General features: G+C 43.3%; 3 protein-coding genes and 1 pseudogene across 4 annotated transcripts; 2 read left to right on the top strand and 2 right to left on the bottom strand.

Annotated features, from left to right (window-relative positions):
• Positions 1 to 1,717: 1,717 nt before the first annotated feature.
• Positions 1,718 to 5,187, bottom strand: LOC4334282 (uncharacterized; annotated as a pseudogene). Its single transcript, XR_010740169.1, has 5 exons — positions 5,053 to 5,187; positions 3,567 to 3,736; positions 3,409 to 3,480; positions 2,687 to 3,179; positions 1,718 to 2,168 (listed from the first exon to the last, which is right to left on the bottom strand). The product of XR_010740169.1 is annotated as an uncharacterized protein (transcript).
• A 5,479-nt stretch (positions 5,188 to 10,666) lies between these two features.
• On the bottom strand, positions 10,667 to 13,498 carry LOC4334283 (uncharacterized). The gene is made up of 2 exons (XM_015773442.3): positions 12,962 to 13,498; positions 10,667 to 11,444 (listed from the first exon to the last, which is right to left on the bottom strand). The coding sequence occupies exons 1-2, from the start codon at positions 13,359 to 13,361 to the stop codon at positions 10,807 to 10,809; spliced, it is 1,038 nt and encodes a 345-aa protein (XP_015628928.1). The 5' UTR covers positions 13,362 to 13,498; the 3' UTR covers positions 10,667 to 10,806.
• A 2,522-nt stretch (positions 13,499 to 16,020) lies between these two features.
• LOC4334284 (probable methyltransferase PMT28) lies at positions 16,021 to 20,519 on the top strand. Its single transcript, NM_001418729.1, has 8 exons — positions 16,021 to 16,958; positions 17,043 to 17,192; positions 18,055 to 18,325; positions 18,417 to 18,509; positions 18,702 to 18,876; positions 18,975 to 19,220; positions 19,360 to 19,554; positions 19,864 to 20,519. Exons 1-8 carry the CDS (start codon positions 16,098 to 16,100, stop codon positions 20,060 to 20,062), a joined length of 2,190 nt encoding a protein of 729 aa, NP_001405658.1. The 5' UTR covers positions 16,021 to 16,097; the 3' UTR covers positions 20,063 to 20,519.
• Positions 20,520 to 21,050: 531 nt separating this feature from the next.
• Positions 21,051 to 24,611, top strand: LOC4334285 (S-adenosyl-L-methionine-dependent tRNA 4-demethylwyosine synthase-like). The gene is made up of 8 exons (NM_001418728.1): positions 21,051 to 21,975; positions 22,166 to 22,281; positions 22,493 to 22,668; positions 23,106 to 23,296; positions 23,379 to 23,465; positions 23,564 to 23,721; positions 23,815 to 24,025; positions 24,116 to 24,611. The coding sequence occupies exons 1-8, from the start codon at positions 21,103 to 21,105 to the stop codon at positions 24,263 to 24,265; spliced, it is 1,962 nt and encodes a 653-aa protein (NP_001405657.1). The 5' UTR covers positions 21,051 to 21,102; the 3' UTR covers positions 24,266 to 24,611.
• Positions 24,612 to 24,637: the final 26 nt, after the last annotated feature.

Genomic DNA, 24,637 nt, shown 5'->3' on the forward strand with positions numbered 1-24,637 from the left:
ACACATATAACTACTACCAAGAAAACTGATTGCGAACTACTGATCCGAATGCACTGTACTACTGAACTATGTTCGGTAGCAGACTATCAGTAGTCACCATCAGTAGTGTAGCTACTGAATTTTTGTTCAGTAATTCAGTCTAGTGTAGCTACAGATGTGTTAGATACACCCATATTGTGAGGGCGCACATGGGGGTAGGAAAAAGAATTCCTATAAGAAATGGTGGCAAAGAGATAACGGAAAGAGTGGCCAAGAGGAGAAATTTTAGTCATACCATATGAAATGGAAGGAGATAGAACAGTTCGCAATCACAGCGAATACAAGCATGCTTGGTTTCATAAAATACATATACAAACATATTCAAATTGAAGAGTCTTCTAGTTATTCAAATTTCAATTTTGTAGCTGTAGTTAACTTTATATAAATGCATGGGCAAAAGTGTTCAAGACATTTTAACCAAAAGAAAAAAAGGACTGGTGAAAGTCTCAGCATCCAATTTATGTGTGTTCGCTTAAGTCAATGCATCCTCAAGAGACATATATTCAGCGTAATGTATATAACAAACATACTCCCTCCGTCCCAAAAAAGCCAACCTAGGCATGGATTTGACATTACCTAGGACAACGAATCTCGACATGCTCTACGTTCAAGCATTATACAGCAAAAAAGAAAGATCTAGTGTCCCGCAGCAATGAAAATCATTTTCGTATTTACTCTCCTTGCTATTGTTGCATGCAGCGCCTCTGCGCAGTTTGATGTTTTAGGTCAAAGTTTGTCCTAGGTAGAGCATGTCCAGCATGTCCAAATTCGTTGTCCTAGGTAATGTCAAATCCATACCTAAATTAGCTTTTTTTGGGACGGAGGGAGTAATGGGTAAAATACATCAGTGGTCTCAGATCCTGTTGGTGTCATTTAGGCCCCCTAATTCTTGAACTGAAGATGGGGGTGATCTAAAATAGCGAATACCCCTCTGGCAGTGAGTCTGTAGGACAAGCAGGCGGCAATGTGGTGGGTCCTGCTCCTGCAAATGCCATGTAGAGCTCGGCAGTGGTAATGCACGTATGTAGCGAGGAAAAAGAAAGGGTTTGCAGCAACCTCGGTACCTCACCGACAAGAAGAACAAACTGATATATAATATATATATTGTATATTTCTGTACATAGCGTTAATCGGTTTTAGGGAGATCTCCTAGAACAAAAACAGGACAAAAAAGGTTGCAGCAAAAGTATTAAACAAAGCTGGCATGATATCAAATAAGGTTGAACGAAATGTAATATTACCACACTCTTAAATCACAATGCATATCAGCACGTGACGTGATGTGAATACTCTAAAGGCATCGTTGAAGGGGTGAGCTTCCTCCAGAAAGTATTTTTTAAGAAGCTAGTTGTCATGAATTAGTAGATATCACCATAACAGGCTACATAAATCAGGGTTTACTTGACATATGGCATACCCCAAACAACTAATTCAGTCCTATCTCAATTCAACCATTTGATAGTCAATTCTTTCAACATGCTAAGGCCGCATCCCTAAGACTCGAGGGGCTCCAGCTTCTCAAAACACCGGGGGCTCCGACGTCATAAGCTTCATGAAAAATCTTGAGAAGTAACATCACTTTAGTGGCAAGTTTCTTCTCATGGGTTTAACACAAACAGGACACACCAATCTCTTTACGCTGACTATGCTCCCACATGCACACTATATGGAAAGGGCGTGGAAATCAACAGAACTATGCATTCTTCTTGCTCAAATTAGAGCATGGATTTTTGAAAGTATATAGTAAAATACCACTATCAAAATAAACAGCGAAATGATTAAAAAAGAGGTGGTACCTCTGAATGTGCCTGAATATACTTGTCAAGAACTTCGCCAGCCAGAGAAATTATACTAACAAGCTGTAAAGAACAATTAAAACGTGCTCCCTTCTCCTCCAGCTGCTTCTGTGCCTCTCCAGTATCACCTTTCTCGCGTGTTTGGGGAGCACAGCATAATCGCTGCACGATAACATGAAATCCTTCAGGCTTGACCTTCCGAAACTGTTTTTGAGCTGTCAGGAGTAGAACTGCTGACTGTACAAGCTTGCCATCCTTCATGTAATTCCATAGCTCATCAACAAGATTATCTGTTTTTTCGGCAAGCAGTCTAGTTGTATCCAAGAAAATCTTCTGCAAAACAAAAAGGCCGCCAAGGAACAAAATTAGATTGCCTTTATCAAGCAGCACTGAATAACTTCCTATATTACATCACCTAGTTTCTTCTAATTACAAGGCATGAATTAGGACCAATCTTCAAGCCAAATAAAATTTACTTAGCTAATACTCCCCATATCGTAACATCACATTGTTTGGAACTGAAGATGTTATTTTTTCTATAAAATGATCCAACATAAACAACATCAAATTAGTTCAATTAAAATCCACTATGAAATATGTCTTGATAGTTTATTTATTTTGTATTGAAGATGTTAATTATTTTTCTATAAATTTGGTCAAAGTTAAAGAACTTTGACTAAGGACAAAACTAAAACACCTTACTTGCAACTGAGGAAGTAGAATTTCAGGATAAATGACTGCTAAATTTGAAATAAAAACAGGCTGCACCACATATGAAAAATTCAAAAAGGTATACATATTTAAAATGCCATTCTGCACACGTTTTGTGTAGAGAGGAAAGTGAAACAAACCATCTCAGGTAAGCACAGCAGATGAATGAGCTTGTATACATAATCCTCATTATACTGGGTAGGAGATAGATTATCCTCCAGATACTTATGCATGCAAGTATTCTCAACTGCAATATGGAGTGGGAGAAGGTCCTCAGTGCCAGCATTACCAACTGTGCGTACATTAGCTGAAGCACCATGGCGGAAGAGCAACTTGATCATGTCAACAAAGAACCGTTCAGCAGCTTCATGGAGTGCAAAACATCCATATGGATTCATGCAATTGGGATTAGCATGCATATAATTGAGCTCAGGTGCCTTGCCCTCCAATACAACTTGGCGCACATCGCAGGGCGTTATGCCTGACCATGTAGGTCAAGGTTTCAGAGGTAATGGTAAAATCCCATGCCAATATCCAAGAGTTTGCAAACAAGCGGCGGAAGCACCGGGTACTATCCTTTTTCAGGATGTGTTCCAAGTAGGGAGTTAAACAATAGAAGTTATTTTGCACCCACTAGATCGATCCATTGACAAATGAAAAAGAAGGCCAGTTATTTTTCCAGTTGATAAAGCAGAACATAATAAACAAGCTTCACTGGCATGCGCTTTATAATTAAGTAACAGAACACTTAGCTTCAACATGGACTACTTAGATACACCAAAATGCTGCAGGTTAGAAAGAAATAACTAATATAACAGAATGATCTGTCAACTGAATTCTGTAAGTGAAATAGAAACAAAACCTGAGGAGTAGGATCTGTCATGATATCGTTCTTTACGTTCTTGGCGGCCCAAACAGATTTAATTTTTACCCACTGGAAGAGAGTATGTCAAATGCCAGTTCATAAGGGAAGAAAACAGAAGCCAAGAGGAGGATCACAGAGATGGGTAGCCAACATACCTCATCCATCTTTTTCTGATCGAATTTCTCAAGGTATAGAAAAGGACGGGAAGGATCCATATTATCCACAGTTGCTCCTTCTTCTTTAAGTCTAGCATTATCTCCGCACACCACCTCGTGTTTCTCCATTTGAGAAGAACTGGTCTGAAGACTTCCCGTAGTTTGTTTGTCTGAAACAAGGAACAAGGAGGTTTATTTATAAAATGGAATACATTAAAACATACAACAATTTTCTATTGCTACTAATATATTGTAAGACTCATAAATGGTTGAACGATGATCCTGTTGGCCACGAAGACAAAATGGAGTATTTCTAAATGGATTACTCCCTTGGATTAAAAAATATATGATGCTTAGGACATTGACATGATCTACAAGGTAAAATTTTGACTAGCAAATTCTATGAAAATATGGTCTTTCAAATAAAATGGTTAAACTATGAAAGTAATTTTCATGATGAATCTAGTAATAGCTATCTTACATTGCCAATCTCTAATTTTTATATACTGATGACCAGGGTTAAAATGGCTTGACCAGTAGGAATCCTAAAACAAAATATACTTTGAATTGGAGGAAGCATGCATCGCTGAAACATAAAATATATATTACGCTGCAAAAGAAAATATTGAATTTCCATCACACATCTGGATAAGGTAAAATGTGATATTAAGGGGCAAAAGGAAGTTCACACATACTAGTTGTACGGGAATGCTAAAACCTATGCATGTACAAAGTAAAAGCAAAAAAGTGATAGCTGAACATGTGATTCCTGCCAGACTTTACTAATGGTTACTGATGCCCGTCAACAACTTATTCTTTCTGATCCTGGACTATGAGAGATTTCGATGCTTTACATCAAAGGGAGGTAGGGAAAAATAAAAACATTACTGGTCCTATACACAGCTAGAGTACACATTTCGACGTCCTGCTGTGGAGATAAAACACTATAGACTGAAAACGGGGGTGCGACAATTACTTAGGCTGTGTTGCATATGCCGGTTCCCAACCCAAAACAGTACGCACGGAAAACAGAACAATTCATTAGCACGTGATTAATTAAGTATTTGCTATTTTTTTTCAAAAATGGATCAATATGATTTTTTAAGCAACTTTCGTATAGAAACTTTTTGCAAAAAACGCACCGTTTTAACAGTTTGAAAAGCGTGCGCGCGAAAAACAAAGCAAGGGAAGTTGGGAACTTGGAGATCCGAACAAACCCTTAAGGTCGGTATCAGTCGAAATATTAGATTTTGACATGAAGAATAGCTCCCGGTCGGAGGAATATGACCAGAAGCCACAGATCCCACCTTTAAATAGCAACAAACAGGGGTTCCGGATCTCGCCTTAGAAAGATACATCGCGGTTCACAAGTACTAATTTTCAAGGAAAAAATAAAGAGGGCAATGACTCCTTACAGCCTCCCATGGTGAGGGGGGGGGGGAAAGAAATAGCTGATTAACAGAAAAATCACATACTGTTTCCTTACCTCCGTCATGTTCCGACATGAATCTTCTAAATATGAAAGGGCGAAGTTTTTTTTTCACGAAACAATAGAGAAAGATCTGGATGAAACTGGAGCTGAGAGGGGTGGAAGGGGGTCTGCGGCGTCGGAACTCGGAAAGGGCGCTGCTAGGGTTTCTCTCTTCTTGGATCCGCCCACATATATGTATGTGCCTATGTGGGCGCCATCAAACGATAAGAAGCGCTTCTGTATTGTACCCGTCAAAGTTCTACGAAGACATGAATACTGAATACGTAATCCATATTAGCTGTCTGAAACTTGACATCATCCACTCTAACTAAGAATTTTCAGAATATGCCATCGAATTCGCACTACTTTTAAAATATGCCACCCAATTCGTGCTACTTTCAGAATACACCATCGAAGCATGAATTTCCTTCGTTCCGTGCCACTCCGTCTCTTCCGTCCGTAGCACCGTCGTCTTCTCCGCCCGGCGCCGCCGTCGTCAGTCCGTCATCGCCCGCGCCGACGCCCGTCCGTCGCCGGCATCGTCCATCCTCGTCGGCGTCCATCGTCATCGTCGTCATCGTCCACGGCGTGGCGTGGGCACGGAGGGAGGCGAGAGCGACGCGAGTGCTAGCAGCGCGGCGAGCGCGGCCACGAGTGCTAGCAGCGGCTGCGGCGGCGGGCGAAGCTGACTGTCTGCGTCTGCGTCTACTACCGCCCGGGACTGGACCTCGTGCGCGCGCCTTGTGAATTTTGAGAGTAGAGGGCGGCCGGTAAAAACTCCCTGTATGTTGTTGCTGCTGCACGTACTTGGTCCAGTTGATGAGTGTGAATTGGCAAGGACGGAAGGAAACGGAATGGGTAGGTAGTAGTTGGATACTTGGATTGTTCAGAGGAGGACGTCGGACTTGGCGGGGAGTCGCTTGTAGAAGTTGAAGGGGACGGATGGCGAGCGCGACCGCGAGTGCTAGCAGCGGCTGCGGCGGCGGGCGAAGCGGCGGCTGCGGTTGCGGGCGAAACGGCTGCGGCGGCGGGGAAGGGGTGGGGCGAGGCGGAATGCGGCGGCTGTGGACAGCGGGGATGGGCAGTGAGCGGGCGGTGTCCGTGGTGGTGGGGAGGAAGATGAGGAGGACGATGATGGCGGTGACGGCGAACGGACGACGCCGTGGCTGACACGGGCGTGCGCGGCGCGGGCGGTGGACGACGACGATGCCGACGACGGACGGACGCTGGCGCGACTGACACTGGCGCCGGCGCCGGCGGTGGCGGACCCTCCCTCCGCGCCCATCGAGCCATGGACGACGACTACGGCGACGATGGACGCCGACGAGGATGGACAATGCCGGTGACGGACAGTCGCCGGCGCGGCTGACATGGTGTTGACGTAAAACACAAGGCCTGGGAGATCTGCTTAACTCTAGTCCAGGTCCAAAACTCGCCTTCGGGTATGCTAGCGTGCCAGTTGATTTGATCCTGCAATCAACAAGAAATAACGACAAAGAAACCGCAGTTAAACCTATAAACGATAGCCGATCGGCTAAGCGCCGATGACGTATCATTTATCTTTGAGCCGATGTCATATGTAAATCGATCGGTGATTATGAATAGATAATAAAGAGCTAAATCTACTTGATTGGCTGTAGATATTAACAATATATAGTTCTTATATCGATATATACTTAAATCAAGTGATTGGGATAGATCGGTCGCCATGCCTAGACAATATAAATCACTTAGATCGAAATATATATTAATAACGGGACTATATGTGTTTATAGCATAGCCGATCAGATAGATCTAGCATGTATCGGCTAATACTCTGATACGACTCTATGTTAAGATGTTAAAACAAGCAAAATATACCTAACAGAAGCTTAATATACTTATATGCAATAAAATCTTGACATAAAGGGAAAATTTAACGTGTTAATGAAGCATACAGAGCAAATATAGTTAAATCAGATAAGATCGGCTGAAACTCCAATACTACCCTAATCGGCAACCAGAAGGCAGGCTAGGGATTGATATTCTAAGCACGACTTAATAGATCAAACTCAACTGATACAGCATTAAGTATGAAAAGAATAACAATATCTAGATAATCAAACCGCTGGAAGTTTCATAGAGTGGTGGATATCTTATATAATCTAAGTCAACATCGATGCTTAACCTAATCGGCTGCCCTCTACCGACAGATGTTAGCCGATAATAGGTTAAATAGCGATATCGCCGGAGATTATGTAAGATATATGATAACTCGATGAATTACATAAACAAGATTAGAGTATCATAAAGATGGAAGCACTAATCACGAGAATGCAAACCGTCGTAACAAGTTTTACCTCTTGTTGAAGATCGAAACCGATGCAGCTCAACCCGAAAGCAAGAACTCGTCGAAATAAAACTAAAGCAAAAGGGTGGCGATGCGCCGAAATTGTATTGAACGTGTGTGTTAATTGATTACATGGGGTTCGGGGTCTATTTATACCCGAAAATTACAAACTATGTCCATATTGGACACGACTCTTATTTCTAACAAACTCTAAGATACCATAAGTCTTTACGGCAGACTTTTGCCCAAACATATCTCTAAGGAGATTACATAAAATATCCTAATTAATAGATACAATTGCCTTCTCAGGACTCTATCCATGTGCGGCAACCATCTTGAAGCACCTCAATTCAACCCGATGTCGTACACCAAGTCGTATTGTCGGAATCGGCTGTATCAGCTTACCCAGTCTGACTCGGACCCAGGCGATCCTAATCGTAGCCGATCTGGACTCCAGCCGATTCTTGCTCTGTTCTCGAATCGATCTCCGCCTTTGATTTTGCTTCGATCTAATCCTCTTTTCCGATGTAGATATTACCAAATTTGGTCGTTAACACACGGGCGCCGGCACGGGCGGTGGTGAACGGCGCCGGGCGGAGAAGACGACGACGCTACAGACGGAAGAGACGTAGTGGCACGGAATGAAGGAAATTCGTGCTCCGATGGCGTATTCTGAAAGTAGCACGAATTGGGTGGCATATCCTGAAAGTAGTGCGAATTCGATGGCATATTATGAAAATTCTCCTCGAACTAACGCACCGTCGCTCACTCGCGGCTGCCACAAGCTCTTCCAATCCGGACCTCCCCCTGTCGCTGGGCGGCTCAACGCCCCGCCCACCCGCGGCCGTATTTAGAGCAAGTTTAATAGTATAGCCAACTTCTTGCTCCAAATTATCTATAGCCAACTTAATAGCTAATTCATACAATAATTACCTATAAATATATACTACACAATCAATATATGGTCCCACCTGTCATACACACATGCGTCTTGTAGTCCGTGCTGCAACTGGCTACAAATCTGTAGCCCGTTGCTCTTATCTCTCCTCTTTTATCTCCTTAAATTATGTTTATAGCTGGTTTATAGTCTGCTATTGTACCTGCTCTTAGTCTCCCTCGCCATCCCTCGACACGTGGTTTACATTATTAGTGATTATAGTGAAGTAATCTACCCTATAATTCACCAATTGGATCTTGCACCTACATTACTCATTCATCAAATCCAACGCACCGTATTCATCCACATGCAATCGAATGATCCAAATCATCCCACGCGCAGCCTCCCGACCTCCCATCCTCTCTCTCGCACACGCTCCCATTCTCTCAATCTCTCTCTCTCTCTCTCTCTCTTGCACTCACCTAGATACCCTATGCTCGCGCCGCCGCAAGCCTGCAACCATCGGATCCCTCCCCACCGCGCCATCTCCACACCCGCATCGCCTCGAGATCTAGTTCCTTCGCCGTCGACATCTGTTCATGGTCCACGTCCACACCGCGGCTCACATCCTTGGACGCGAGCCACCAGCAACAAGGCATTTCTACTTCAGGTTGGATAATTGTATTATCTATTCTATTTGTGCAATTCAATGGAAATGTTCATAAATTAGTTCTGAATTGAGACTATCTGATTCATGCTCTGCATGTTGTTTTATATATTACTACCCTTCAATGCGACTATGATGTCAATTATATATCCATATGCATAACAACTGATGTCAAGGGTTTATGATTTTTTTCTCCATGTCCAATTAATTGTACAAATGTGAATAGCATGCTTTAAAATTTGCTCATGGAAACTATATATTTGTTGTGCATGATTGATAAGTGATCAAGCTCGATCAGATTAAGTGATCAACTCACTTCTGAGTTCTGACGAGGATAATGCTCTGTGTCTTGTGCATTATGGTACAGGAGATTAATGCCTTGATCCTTGAGTAAATAACTCCGTGTAGTTCAGATGGGTTACTTTTTTGTGATGGTTGATCTTTTAATTCTTGAGTGCTTAGGAATTAAACAATATTTTTAGATAAAGATGAATGTTCAAAAATCATTAGTTTACTGAAGCAGTCGAGGGAGATGCTGTTCGGTGTGAGCTTCTTTGATGCGGACCTGACAGATTGTAAAACTGTGCTCTTATTTTTTTTCTATTCTGGTAGTTTCATCCAGATGGTGAAGTTCCGAAATGAAGGAATCCTTCGTTCCCAGCAAAAGGAGTTTTAGGATGTCGATTACATGTGATTTTTGTTGAATTTCTTTGGAATATTTTCCAAGCTAGGAAATGCACGGCACTTATCAACTTCACTATACTGAAGAGAGAAGATGAAGAATGGCTTGCTGAGCACCGTCTCTGCCATTGACAAATTTGAATGGAGTGTTCAATATTGTTTAGGTATCTATAATTTTCTAGAAGCACCTTTGACTCTTTGAGGCTTAAATAATTTCAGAGTAACCTAAATATACCCACACGGTAAAGTTTGCGTTCCTTTCTTCATCAGTACCTATTGCTGTCTGACCAGTTTGTATGTTTGATTCGACGTGTTCTATTTATGGTAACAATGGTCATTCCATGACAGGGTAAATGAAAAATATCAGAAGTAATTAGGGAGGTTTTAATTGTAGAAGGCTATCCTTTTCTCTCTCTTTTTTTAAAGTTCACTCATTCCCTTCTAGGGAATATCTTCCCCATGTACTTTAGACTTATGGTTTGTTAGGCATATCTCATTACCTATAAAACTTATGGTTTGTACTTTAGACTTATGGTTTGTTAGGCATATCTCGTTACCTATAAAACTAAACTAAACTAAAACTTAATGGAATATTTTCTTCCGTTTGATCTTAATTTGATTACTCTAATCGATAGTTATTAAATAAACTATGATTATTCGGAAGCTATTGTGCGTTACTAGATAATAGGCAAAACAATACATTTTTTATCGGCAAGACTTTCTCTATTAGGCCACCTTTGATTCAAAGAAAATTCATAGGAATTTTAGAGGATTTTATTCCTATAGAAATTTTTCCTATATAGCTCTTTGAATTAAAGGAATAGATCTTATGGAATCCTATGAAATTCCTATGGATTGCCTAATGCCATGCAAGTTTTGGAGGAATTCTAACATGAGGTAAAACCTCTTGGAAACTTTCCTTTAAGTCTTTATCTCTCCTCTAATTCCTGTGTTTTTCCTGCGGTCCAATCAAACGACCATTCCTGTGTTTTTTCTGTGTTTTGCAATCCTCTGTTTTACACTTACATTCCTATCAAAATTCTGCGTTTTTTCTATTCCTATGTTTTCTCATTCCTGCGATTCAAAGAGGCCCTTAACTTGAACTGAATGTTGCTATACAGGTCACATACTCACATCTATGTTTGAAATTTGAACGGTGATGAAGTCCTCAAGCAATCAGGGAAGATGAAAAAAAAAGCGTAATTATCAATGGACTTAAATGCCCTGTTTAGTGATCTGGTCATCTGGAAAAGCAGAGGCTTCTACCAAGTACAATCTGCAGCATGGTGTGCCATCCTCTGGGTTTGTCTCCACTGATCTTGGCAATCTCCTCAGTTTATCAAACAGGTTCTGCGGGTGACTTAGCAGCCCAAAATGTGCTTGTGGATCTCCAATTTGTGACAAAGTTACCTGAGAGAACCCAATGGAAGGCAGCAGGAGATCAGGGCTGTCATGGTAGAAATGGTACATTGCCCGAGAGAGCGATACTGCATTCTTGTTCATGAAGTCAGCCAGGAGGACAGTGTGGACTGAGGTGCGGCAGGCCACAATGGTTTCGAGGACTTGCATTGCATGGACATGGTGAAGGTAATAGAGGATGCCTTCAAGAACCCATATGGTGTTCCTTTCAGGAACATAGCCGTAGCTCTGTAGCTTGGTGATCCAGTCTCCATCTCGGATGTCGGCAGGAACCCTAGTCAATGATTTTGCCATCATGGTGAGTTTCTGATTATTTGCAGAGCTCATTGCTTCGTGAAGAAGATCTGTTTTCATTTCTAGGAGCTCCGGGAAGTCAAGTTCAAATACCGTGCACTCCTTCAGGCAGCTCAGTCGATAAGCTCTCGCATCCATCCCTACAAATTCATTTTTTTTTCCAAGTCAGTCTTTTTCTCACTAGGAACAGATGTACGAATGTATAAACTTTGTAAGAAATAAAGTCCCTTCTTCAGCTGAAAAAGGTTGTATCTCTTGTTACAGAAGTTTTTTGTGAAATTCTTGAGAAAACTACTATAATCTTTTCGCCATCTTTGTTGAATTCAGTCGTCTTTGTATGGGTTGTTATCATGCCGTGCGTGCAAATGAAATACCAGAATGTGCATAGGCAATAGTAGCCTTGGTAATTCCTGGTAAATTTATTTTAATGCGCATGGTTGAATCCCAAAATATTTGAGCACAGAGTTTTTGACACATTCTCATGTACTGCCAATTTTCATTTTGTTTTCCAGATTAGCACACCAATAGTGATGAAGTTGATGTTGAAACCTTATGCAGTTGAGTGTAATCCTCATCCTGGGTTAATAAAATTCAAAAGTTCTCATGGTGTACATCGTGCCAAACAGCTAATAATGCGATGAAGGGATCTAACAGCAAGTGTCAATATGAAAGGGAGGAGCAAATATAAATATCAGGCATTCACTGTTTGAAGCTGACGTGCTATGTGGAGTCCAGACAAACAGTACTATGAAAGCTTGAACGTCCTACTCCTGCATCCCCACATTGTTGGATAGCTTTGTTCTTGCTGTTATGTTGCCGGGTGTCTTCATTTCCAGCCACAATTATTTCTCTGTTTTTTTTCCTTTAGTCCAAATGTACTTAACACTTATGCAAGTTTATGTTAAATGTCGGCATTCCGTAACGAGACCAAAGTTTTTTTCTTTATTCTTTCTCTTTTTTAAAAAAAATCCTGGCAAGTTGCTTGTTGCCACATAATTAAAAATGGACAACGTGGAAGAAGACCCGCCAATTGTCCACGCATGAATATAGTTCATGTTTGCAAAAGCTCTATTAATCAGTTGCCTATTAGTGTACAAAGCTGATAAATGTTTATGTTCTAATATATGTATTTGTATGGCATGATGTATATACCACTGTACTGTAGTATTAGCACACATCTGTACAAATACAATACGTAGAATACATACGTATTGTAACACTAAACTTCAGTACTGTACGTTGCGCACACATACTATTCCTGAGCGTGCACAATACTAGTACTATCATAATAATTGCATTTCTACCCTTCAAATTTTGTCCCAAAAAATTGAATTTCTGATAAAATGGGATCCAACAAGTGGAATCTGTATCCCAACATTCCTTTTAATTAATTTTACATATTGAAAGTGTGTCTCAACCTTCAATTTTATTCAATTTTAATCAGGTAGTTATTAAATATGGTTATCGTAGTAAATTGTGTTTTTATTAATTTATCTCAAATATCTTAAAAATATAATTATTATGGGACGAAGGTTACTAATTAAGTACGTACATGTTACATGCATGTCAGCATATGCATGCACACACAGTACATGCCTGCATGATCATAGCAGATGAGGATAGCTTAGGTTTTGTGTTTAATTACGAAATCAATTACCAGCGCCGAGGAGGACGACCTGGGCGGCGCCGCCGAGGCTGGCGACGGCGGCCTCGACGCGGGCGTCGAACCAGAGCGTGCGGACGGCGATCATGACGCCGTGCACCTCCCTCGCCCCGGCCTCCTCGTCGCGCCGCATCCGCTCCCGGAGCGCCGCCAGGAACCTCCCCCCGGCGAGCACCCCGGCCGCCGGGTCGCGCACCGCGCGCCCCCACAGCGCCCTCGCCGCCGCCGTCTGGCACGCGCTCTGCATCACCGGCCCCCACTCCGCCTCCACCCGCGCGTGCAGCGCCCTCACCCCCTCCCCCTCCTCCTCGCCGCCACCGCCATTGACGACGACGACCTCGCTCGCCGCCGCCGCCGCCGTCACCTTCTCCCTCTCCTCTTCCTCCTTGGACATGGCATGCACACAGCCACACGTACTAAAACCTCTCCGGTGAATTTACACGGAAGTAGTGTGGGCCATTTTAAGGTGGTAGTAGGCTAGTAGCGAGGAAGAGATAAGAAAAGAGGGCCACACGTACATGAGCTAGTTTTTTTTTTTTTTTTTTTTTTTGGCGGGGGAGAGCTTTAAATTGTGTGCACATGTAATGGGTCGGGGCACGGGTGGTAGGCGGGTGGTGCGCGATTTTTCGCCGGGCTCTCCTTCGATCGACGATCGCCTCGTGCGATCGACGTGCGCGCGCGGACTGTGGCGCGACGGCGACGTACGGCGGGTGATGCGGTCAGTTTATTAATGGCGCGTAGGAGGGGGAGGTATAGCAGAGGCTGGAGCTGTCGCGGTGGGAGGACCGGAGGAGGAGAAGACAAGCACGTGCGGATTTATTATAGCTAGCTGTGCTGTTAATCTCCATCGATCGTACGCCTCCGGCCGCCGCAAAACGTCACTACTTAAAAAAACCATCTGCAACCCTTTACTTATTCCGAATTGCTAAGCTTCTGTCGACAGAAAATGCATCTCAAATATTGCAGATTTTGAATCACCGGATGTGCTTCACGATTCATGCTTCTGGTGCTTCTTTTCCAACTCCAGCGACCTCCTCTTCTTCTTCGGTGCTTCGGTGCCGATGACAACCCAAACTTCGGCGGAGGATCAATGAATTAGGGTCCCGGGGTGGAGAAGGGGAAGAAGGGGGAGGTCGCCGAGTTTAAATGGATGGTCATGGGAGGCAGTGGCCCGGCGGTGGGCGGCGAAGTGGGTGCGCGGTGCCACCGGAGCCGCAGGGATGAAAGAGGGCAGCGAGCCGACATTGGTGGCGGACCGGGGGCATCTCACCGTCGGTAGCTCAAGGAGGGAGGAGATGGGAGAGGGAAGAGGGGGGAGGGGGAGGAGGCCGGCTGAGAGGGCCTCGCCAGTGCCGTTGATGCCTTCTCGGCCAGCCGGCGAGGCCCGGTGGCAGCACACTAGAGCGGCGAAGCAATGTCGGGAGAAAGGAAGATAAGGAAATTTTTAGGGTTGGGTTTCTTTGCACGAATCTTAAAATAATTGGGTGGTTCATAATTTACAAGATTCATACTGATGTCAATATGATATTTTAAATACCCGTCTATAGTATATAGGTATGTTACTATGATAAGCTCAACAACATAAACTACGTCATCCAATACTATGATATTACTATTTAGTCTTTTTTGTTATTTGTGCATGGGTTCTAACAAAGTCCCACCTATGATCTTTGCCTCCCCCTCTCCACCCTCCTCTCTCCTGGAACTCAATCTCCTGCTCTCCTCCCTCTCTTCTCCCAACTCACCTATCATTCTTTTGTTTAATCCGTCGTCTCTCCCTCTCTAATTTATTGTTTTGGTAGATTGAATAGTACATATGTTTATTTTGGTTAAATTGGTAATACCGATGCTAGAATTTGTGAAAATCCATAACATTCTTCACTATATTTTCACGTTTTGGATCCATGTTGATAGCGGACCAAATATGACCGAATGTAGTTTTTATCTTACCAAAGAATTGATTGTGGAAACTTGCTACCAAAGAATTAGTACCGTAAAGTAGTATTCCAAGTAGGCCCCATATGTTCTTTTTGAACTTTGCTTCGCTTGATACTAACAAAAATCGGTTTGGAACCTTCCGGACTGAAGATCAGTCACCCTGTTGGTGACATGTCCAGCTCAGCGAACGGCTGCATCTCCCTGAAAGAAAAACGACATCTCCCCTGCTTTGTTTCATGATTACTCAATATAATTTTTAAAAGCACCACTTTTAGTAATAGAGCATGAGGATTGAGGGTTCAAATTAACCTATGCCGAGAGAAGTGCTAAAACCAAGCTAGGTGTTACAAATGGATTTCAATTATTTTCTTCAATTCTTTATTCAGAGCCCTCCAATTCAAGACACTGGACAAAGAGGTATTCTTGTTTGTTTGTACACGCTGAAACTTTGTTTATGTCAGCTAACCAGTTCCCTTCCCTTTATACAAACAGCAATGCAAGAATTTCTCAAATTCACGATGGAATTATAATGCTTGCCAAGAAGTTATTTTTTCAAATATAACCTAAGGTTCCACTAGAATAAAGAAAATTCATCAAGGCCTCCTTTGGTTACTCCCTTCCCCCTTTAGTCTACTTTTTATAGGGATTAACCGAACAAACCCTAAGGAAAAAAATCCTCCTTTCAAAAAAAGCTTTTTCTCAATGCAACTTAAATTTTTTAAAATGAAACAACTCAAATTTGCACAAAACTGAAGAAAATTGTTGTGTTTTCAGTTTTCACTAGTCACTAACCAACACATCTAGCTCTTCAAGCACAAAAAGGTAAATAAAAACGTACACACAAAAATAGAAAGAACTAGTAGTAATAAATGAGAGACTTGATAATTTAATACTTCTTAACATGGGTTTTGATTATTTGATATCTTGACCCATTTTCATTCACTCATATGGTCCCACATATCATTCTCACAAGTGTCAATTAAAACAATTCAAAAAAGAAGTTCAAATTACTCCATCAAATTTCTCACAAAGTAAAGCCAGTAACAACAGTAACCAACTTGCTCTTCCCCCATTTCATATTTTCATTTCCTCTAACTTGCAACTCCTCCTCTCCAGTACTCTCCACAGTCCACGCCAACCACCGCCCACCGACAGCCGCGCCCCCACCCACCGCCACCGCCGCCGACGCCGCATGACGGTGTCGCGCGGCCCGCCGGGGCGGCCGGCGGCGTCGTCGGGCTGCCTCGGGTGCTGGAGGAGGCGCCCGCCGCTGGGGTTCGGCGCCAAGGTCACCATCGCCATCGCGCTCGGCCTCTCCTTCGCCATCGTCTGGACCTCCCTCTCCCCGACCTCCTCCTCCCAGCAGATCTCCACCGAGCGCTCCTCCTTCGCCGCCGACATCGTCGACCCTCCCCCCGCCTCCCACAACCATACTGCCACTACCACCACCGCCGCCGCCGCCGCCGGCGGCCACAGGAAGCCCCGCCCCACTACCTCCCGCAGCCACAAGAAGCGCCATCCTCCCGCCGGATCCCACCCCCACCGCCCCAATGCCACCGCCTCGCCGGATTCCACTCCGGCAAACGCGGATCACGCCGTGCAGTCAAAACCCGCCGAGCCGGAGCCGGAGCCAGGGACTGAGCTAGAGGAGGAGGAGGTGGAGCAAGATCAGGAGGAGAAGGAGGCGGAATTGCCCATGCCCGAGGAGAGCGGAGACGGGAAGGCGCCCGAGGAGGAAAGCGAGAAGGCGCCGGAGCTGGAGCTCGACGAGCTCAGCGAGGGAGACGGGTACGGCGAGGAGGCGGAAGAGGGGCAGAAGAAAGCTCCAAAGAAGACGAAGAAGCAGCCGCCCTTGTTCAGCTCGTCTGCACATTACCACTGGAAGCACTGCGGCGCCAAGAGCGGCCACCATTACATCCCTTGTGTGGATTTTGATGGGGATGGGAGCCAGAGGCACCGCGAGCGGAGCTGCCCGAGGTTGCCGGCGACGTGCCTCGTGTCAATGCCCAAGGAGTATAAGCCGCCTGCTCCGTGGCCGGAGAGGAAAGAGAAGGTGGATCACATAATTCATAGTTGGACATTGATAGTGGATTGATATCTGAAGTTGTTCTTTTGGTGATTGTTGGCATGCTTGCAGGTTTGGTATGGGAATATTGGACATCCTAGGTTGTCAAGTTATGTTAAGGGTCATGGCTGGTTGAACCGGACTGGCGATTACTTGATGTTCCCACCTGATGAGTGGGAATTTAAAGGTGGATCAAGGCATTACGTCGAAGCAATCGATGAGGTAACAAATCTGTTCCCCTTAGATGCAACCTTTGGGTTTCCTTGGAAAGAATTCCCATGGGAGGATTGTTCCATTGCTGGGGCATTTGGCCATGGATGATGAGGAATTGCTGGTCTACAAGTACATGGCAAAGAGAGACTTGACTACCACATTGCACACGAGTACTTACTGGCCACCATTGTCAAAATACCTTGATACGGTTTTCTTCACATTGTCTTTTATCCTGCAATGTGGCCAAGGATATCAAGTAGGTTGATCCATAAGCCAAATTGTTTTTTGATGTGAGCACCGAGTTTACACTTGAAATTTTGTACTAGTGGTATAGTTCATGGTGTTTCAATGATGTTTCTTTCAAGAATATTTTCCATAAATATTTGCATGATGTTTAAGGAGTGGATGGACTTTCCTTTGAGAATTAAAAGCCAGTTAGAAACCGAATGTGAAAACAATATTTGGCTGATAAAGCAAATATGTTGTGCATGTTTACTATTGACCATAATGTGTAGTCTGTAGATGATGGTTGATGGCTAGTTGTGACTTTAGATTATTTTTGTCGGATAGGAGGATATAGCTGAACAGTCACAAGTAAAATCACACTCCCTTCCAACTTGAAATTTGTGCATTAATTGATGCCTACTCTGATTTCTGAAGGGTGATTGCTAGGTGGCTTTCTCAAATGAAAAGTTTGTTTCCATTGATCTGTGTTCCGTGTCCTGGTTAAAATGATGTGAATTCATATGTTCAATTTGTGTATGAAAAACTGCAATTACATTGAACTGCATGTTGCTTTATTCATTCTTCTAGGCATTCCATTTGTCTTAATGCCTAACACAATCTGCACATCACTTCTTTTGTCACTTAGATGGCACCTGACATTGACTGGGGTAAAAATATTCGAGTAGTACTGGATATTGGATGCAAGAGTGCTGGCTTTGGTGTCGCTCTACTTGAGAAGGATGTGATAACACTATCTTTAGGTCTTACGAATGATCAAACTGACCTTGCACAAGTTGCCCTTGAACGTGGCATCCCTGCAACAGTTGGCAGTCTTGGATCAAAAAGGTTACCCTTCCCTAGTGGTGCATTTGATGCTATCCACTGTGGTGATTGCAACATACCATGGCATTCTAATGGTATGTGCATGCTGTTGCATTACTTTTTATTGTACATAACGATACTATCTTTTGTTACATCGTAAGCAATTACATGTATTCCATGGTTTAGGTGGAAAGCTTCTCCTAGAGATAAATAGGATCCTTCGTCCAGGAGGATACTTCATTATATCAAGCAAACATGGTGACCTTGAGAGTGAAGAAGGTATGTTGAAGTTTTATATTTGTAGAAAAACCTGGAATGACTCTAATTTTGATGCCATTTTAATTTATAGAAGCATATGCAATTGTGCATTTCCATGTCATGTATGTTTGAGTTCCTAATATTATTCTAACTAGGAAAATTAGCTTAACCTTTTATATTCTTATTCACATTCCTCCCAATTTTCTTTTCCAGGAATATCAGCTTCAATGACTGCTATATGTTGGAATGTAATAGCTTACAACAGTGATGATGTCAGTGAAGCTGGAGTGAAGATATTCCAACGACCACCTTCCAATGATGAATATGATCTGAGAGCAAAAAAAGATCCACCATTTTGTAAGGAAGACCAGAACAAAGCTCCTGCATGGTAAGACGATTACTTGGACGGCATGACTACATCATTTCATTGAGATAAATGTTTTTCCTGTAAGCCTGTACAATGGTAAGTTTGGTTTTCCCTTTTAGGTATACTCTGATCAGACATTGCCTGCATAAAGCTCCTGTTGGCATTGAAGAACGAGGCAGTGAATGGCCTGAAGAGTGGCCCAAGAGGATTGAGACTTTTCCTGAGTGGCTTGGGGACTTGCAAACAAGGGTGGAAGCTGATCATAAACATTGGAAGGCTGTTGTTGAGAAATCATATCTGGATGGATTGGGAATTGATTGGTCAAATATCCGAAATGTTCTGGATATGAGAGCTGTATTTGGAGGGTATTCTTCTGCTTTCTAACTACTGATTGACGATAGATTAATAGAATTGCTCTGAGTAATAATATGCAACTATGCAGTATTACTTTAAAAATAAATAGAGAAAATATGTAATGAATCAGCTGTGACTGTTTCCTTGCAGATTTGCTGCTGCACTGGCATCGAAAAAAGTTTGGGTCATGAATGTTGTTCCTGTTCATGCTCCGGACACTTTACCCATAATCTACGAGCGTGGGCTGATTGGTGTCTACCATGATTGGTGTGAACCATTTAGCACATACCCAAGGTCATATGATCTTCTACATGCTGACCACTTGTTCTCACGCTTGAACAACAGGTATGTCATAGAAATACTAGTCTTTCTTGGGCTTCATATGATATTTAGTTTCATCTTGTTATTGGAAGCCGCTTATTTATGCTGTATGACTGTATCTCATGGTTCTTTTGGAGAGTTCTTTTATGGTCCTTGGGAATGTACAGAGGTATATGTACCTCGCACAACCAAGGACCATTAAAAAAAATCTCTTTTAGGACACATCATTTTGCATAAGTTCCAAACTCACCGAAACATTGAGCATCTAGCTTCTATGTCCTGATGCATGATAATTAAAGTAATGCTTGATATGCTATTGCTTGAATTATGTAGATGCAAGCAACCTGTCTCAATCGTGGTTGAGATGGACCGAATTTTGAGGCCTGGAGGTTGGGCCATCATCAGAGAGAAGCTTGAGATCCTTGATCCATTAGAGAAAATTCTGAAATCATTGCATTGGGAAATAGTGATGGCATTCAGGAAGGACAAGGCGGGCATCATGTCTGTAAAGAAGACGACTTGGCGGCCATGATCTAATCTGTTGATACGAGTCTCCCGACATACCAATTTTGAAGTGGTACAGGCGTACAGCTATTGATTTCTTAATCTGGGTTAAAGATACACGATTGATTCATTGTTTGCACCAACAATATGCTAGCCATCTACTACCTGTTGTAGAATACTTCTGGAGCATCCCAGTTCCAGGCGCGAGGAAGAGACCCTGAAATTCAGGCTGGATACTGAAAAACAGGGTTGTACAAGCTGTAACATTTAGCAATTGTTTGTATTTCTTGTAAATTGTAACAATATGTAAAGATTGCAACAATTGCTTGGTGCTGTTTAAAATTGTAAAAATGTGTGAATACTGTACGTAAGACGAGAACAAAACCTTTTCCTGTATTACTCTCTGCACTTGCTCTTCCACAAGAAAGCATGCAACTCAAATTGCATGTAAAATGTTGGAATACAAACAGTGTTTCCTACTGTCCATTCTCTTGTACCTGTGATCCACATTGTATTTCAGAAAAGCAGCAATTTGTCACATGAAATTTGCCTCAGGCTTTATCATCATGAATTCACATGATCATGCAACCATTTAGCATGCAGAAACTGAAAAGACTTAAGAACAAGGGTTAATTGGATCCATGCCATTATAAATTCTTCAGTTTTGACATATACCATTACTACGCCATTATAATTTTTCAGATATTGAAAATATACCAGACCTCTAAATAGTTGAATAGTATGACATATATCAAAAGTGAAGAATTTATAATGGCATAAATCCAATTAACACGAACAAAAGAAATTGCAATTCATGATGTACATATGAATGGTTTAAGAGCAAACCAAGATTTTTGATACTACAGGGTCAGGACCACAGGACTATGATTTTTGCCTTCAAAAATTTCAATCGAAGTATACTTTACCTTTTTCTTTTTAGGTCCTTTATATGTTTTTAAATTTCGTACGAATTTTATTACATAAGAGTCTCTCATCGGATTGTTTCAAAACCCCCCAAAACCCAAGGGCTAATCGGGCAACCTCCTTCCCCACGCCGCCGCCGCCGCGATGCCTCCTCCCTTCCCGACGGCGACCGCCGCCGCCTCCACCACCTCCCACCTCGCCCTCCTCCTCCTCCTCTCATCCTCCTCCGTCTTCTTCCTCTACAAGTCCCTCCGCCTCCGCCGCAACAACCCACCATCCCCTCCTCCGGGCCAGGGCCCCGCCCCAACCCCGACCCTCCTCTACGCCTCCGCCACCGGCACCTCCAAGGCCCTCGCCGCCGGCCTCTCCCGCCGCCTCGCGGAGGCCGGCGTCACCGCCCACCCCGCCGACGCCGCGGCCTTCGACCCGGACGACCTCCCCTCCCTCCCGCTGCTGCTGCTCGTGCTCCCCACCCACGACGGCGGCGCGCCCCCTCCCGCCGCGGCCTTCCTCGCCCGCTGGCTCGAGGAGTCCGCCGCCGACTTCCGCGCGGGGGCGGCGCTGCTGTCGGGGCTCCGCTTCGCCGTCTTCGGCGTCGGGTCGCGGGCCTACGGGGAGACGTTCAACGCCGCCGCGAGGAGCTTCTCGCGGTGGCTGCGCGCGCTCGGCGCCGCCGAGGTGGTCGCCGTCGGGGAGGGTGACGTGGATGGTGGGGATCTCGAGGTCGTGTTCGAGGAGTGGTGTGGGAGGGTGGTGAGGGTGGTGAAAGGGGAGGAGATCGGAGAGGGGCACAACGGAGAGAGCGATGGCTTTGATGAGTTGGAAGAGGAGGAATCCGATGATGACGACGACGAAGAGGAGGTCGATGGCGGGGAGGTCGACATGGAGGACATTGCCGGGAAGGCACCGGCGGCAAGGAGGCGGAATGGGAAGGTGGAGGGGGCTTTGTCCAACGGAGGGGAGAATGGTGTGAGGGACATGGTCACTCCAATCATCAGGACGAGTTTAGAGAAGCAAGTGAGGATCATATTTCTCTACATTTTACGATTGATACATAATGTGCAATTCCAGTTAAGCTTTAGGGCCACATGGAATATCTTGATCACATATGTTCACATCAGTTATGAGTGTTAAGCATGCTTAGTGTAGATGGGTAACATCTATTGGTCTTAACTGTAATCCAAATCTACCCCTTTATTTGTTTCAGGGTTACAAAATTATCGGTTCTCATAGTGGGGTGAAGATTTGTAGATGGACAAAGTCACAACTCCGAGGCCGCGGAGGGTGTTACAAGCACTCATTTTATGGCATAGAAAGTCACAGGTGAAAATTTTGTTTCTGTAGCATTGTAGCAATGTATGCAGAAGGCTTGTTAGATGGTAGCTGCAGTTTCGCTATGTTTATCTTTGTTAATATTTTGCCACTTAGAACCTTGGATATTGTAGAAGAATCATAATTTATATTATGAGAAAATAATACTACGTAGACGACCTTGATTGCTTATCTTATTTTCTATTTTTGCTCATTTTGGCAGATGTATGGAGGCAACTCCAAGTCTGGCCTGTGCAAATAAGTGTGTGTTTTGTTGGAGGCATCACACAAATCCTGTTGGGAAGAGTTGGAAATGGAAGATGGATGATCCTCTCGACATTGTTAATGCTGCAATTGATCAACACACAAAGATGGTTAAGCAGATGAAAGGGGTACCAGGTATGTATGTATCTAAAGTCCTATGTAAATATTCATGATGGTGAAAATGCCTTACATATTGTTACTACCCAAAAATAAGTTAAATGCCTTACATACTGTTACTACTAAAAAATAAGTTAAATCCATGGAAAATCAAGCTGTGACCATTCCATTGCCTGCAAGTTTTACTTGCCTATATGGAAAACAACCTGAACAGGATTCCAACACATATTCTCGCATCAATCATGTCAAAATGCTCCAGTAAGGGATGTCTGCATTTATCAGACGTGAAGCTTCTAAATTTTGCTTTTATGAACACAGCCTTGCAAGAAAACTATGATGCAAAATTTCTGGCAAGAAAATTGGTTTGCCAGTCATGATGGATCTGCAAGCAATATTACTGCAGTCTTTCTTGGCTAAAAATAAAAATGCTGAATTGCTGATCCATGCTTTTTCAGGAGTAAAGCCAGAGAGGCTGGCAGAGGGTCTATCTCCTAGACATTGTGCATTATCTCTGGTCGGGGAACCGATTATGTATCCAGAGATAAATGTTCTGATCGATGAGCTACACCGCAGACACATATCTACATTTCTTGTCACTAATGCACAGTTTCCTGATAAGATTAAGACACTGAAACCAATCACTCAGGTCATATTCGAATTAAGATCTATTTTGGCGTTTAAGTGCTCGGAGCAACAAGCTTTAAAAATATCTTTTTGTATGGTTGCAGCTGTATGTCAGTGTGGATGCAGCTACAAAGGAAAGCTTGAAAGCTGTCGACAGACCATTATTTTCAGACTTCTGGGAGCGTTTTCTGGTAATGCAAAAATACTTCCAGACGCACATCATGAACACAAGGTTTGCATATACTGATCTGTATTGTTTTTCGTGCTATTTACCTTGATGTGGCCCTAGGATTCACTGAAGTCACTGCATGACAAAGATCAACGAACTGTCTACCGGCTGACATTGGTTAAAGGCTGGAATGCAGAAGAGATAGATGGTTATGCAAAGTTACTAAGCCTTGGCCAACCCGATTTCATTGAAATCAAGGGTGTGACATATTGTGGCTCGTAAGTGCCTTATAATCTTCTTTCATGTGGATTGCAGCCTGTCTCTTCAGTTGCTTGTTTAACTACCTTATATTTTGTGACAAATGCTTTCAGGTCAGCAACTTCCAAGTTAACGATGGAAAATGTCCCCTGGCACTCTGATGTAAAAGATTTCTCAGAGGCTTTGGCATTAAAAAGCGGTGGCGTGTATGAAGTAGCTTGTGAGCATGCTCATTCATGCTGTGTTCTACTTGCAAAGGTGGATAAGTTCAAGATCAACGGCAAATGGCATACCTGGATAGATTATGATCGATTCCATGAACTGGTGAGCTTTTCCTCAAGAATAACTAGTAGTCTAGTATGCAACATAGACAAGAAGATAATTCATGTATCTCAATTGGCTTCACCAATGCAGGTGACATCCGGAAAGCCTTTTAGGAGCCAAGATTACATGGCTCTCACACCTTCCTGGGCTGTCTATGGTGCAGAGGAAGGTGGCTTTGATCCAGATCAATCTCGTTACAAGAAAGAAAGACGTCATGGTGCAGCAGCGCTCAAAGACTAACCTATCTCCAATCATTACCAATTTTGTTACCAAGCCCTCGGATTGCTTCCTTGAAGGACTAACCTATTTTCTAGATTTCAATAGTCAAAATTTTGCGGTGGCCTTTTCCATTTCATGGATCTGTCTGTGTGTATCAATCCGTTCCTGGATTAATTGTGTACGCCATAGGCCTATACTAAATATTTTACAACATGGAGCTCTGTTTTATTTCTCTGACCAGATGGTTTAAAAATGTTGTGATGTTTTTCGTGATCTTCAGTGAAATGTAGCTTCCCGGTGCTTTGATGAATACCGTGAAATGTTGCAAAGAACAATACACAGATTATAAAAATTCAAATTATCCTGCTAAACAGTTCAGCTAACACTAAACTC

Source organism: Oryza sativa, chromosome 3 (genome assembly GCF_034140825.1).
Source record: "Oryza sativa Japonica Group chromosome 3, ASM3414082v1".
In the NCBI taxonomy this organism is placed as follows: Eukaryota; Viridiplantae; Streptophyta; class Magnoliopsida; order Poales; family Poaceae; genus Oryza; species Oryza sativa.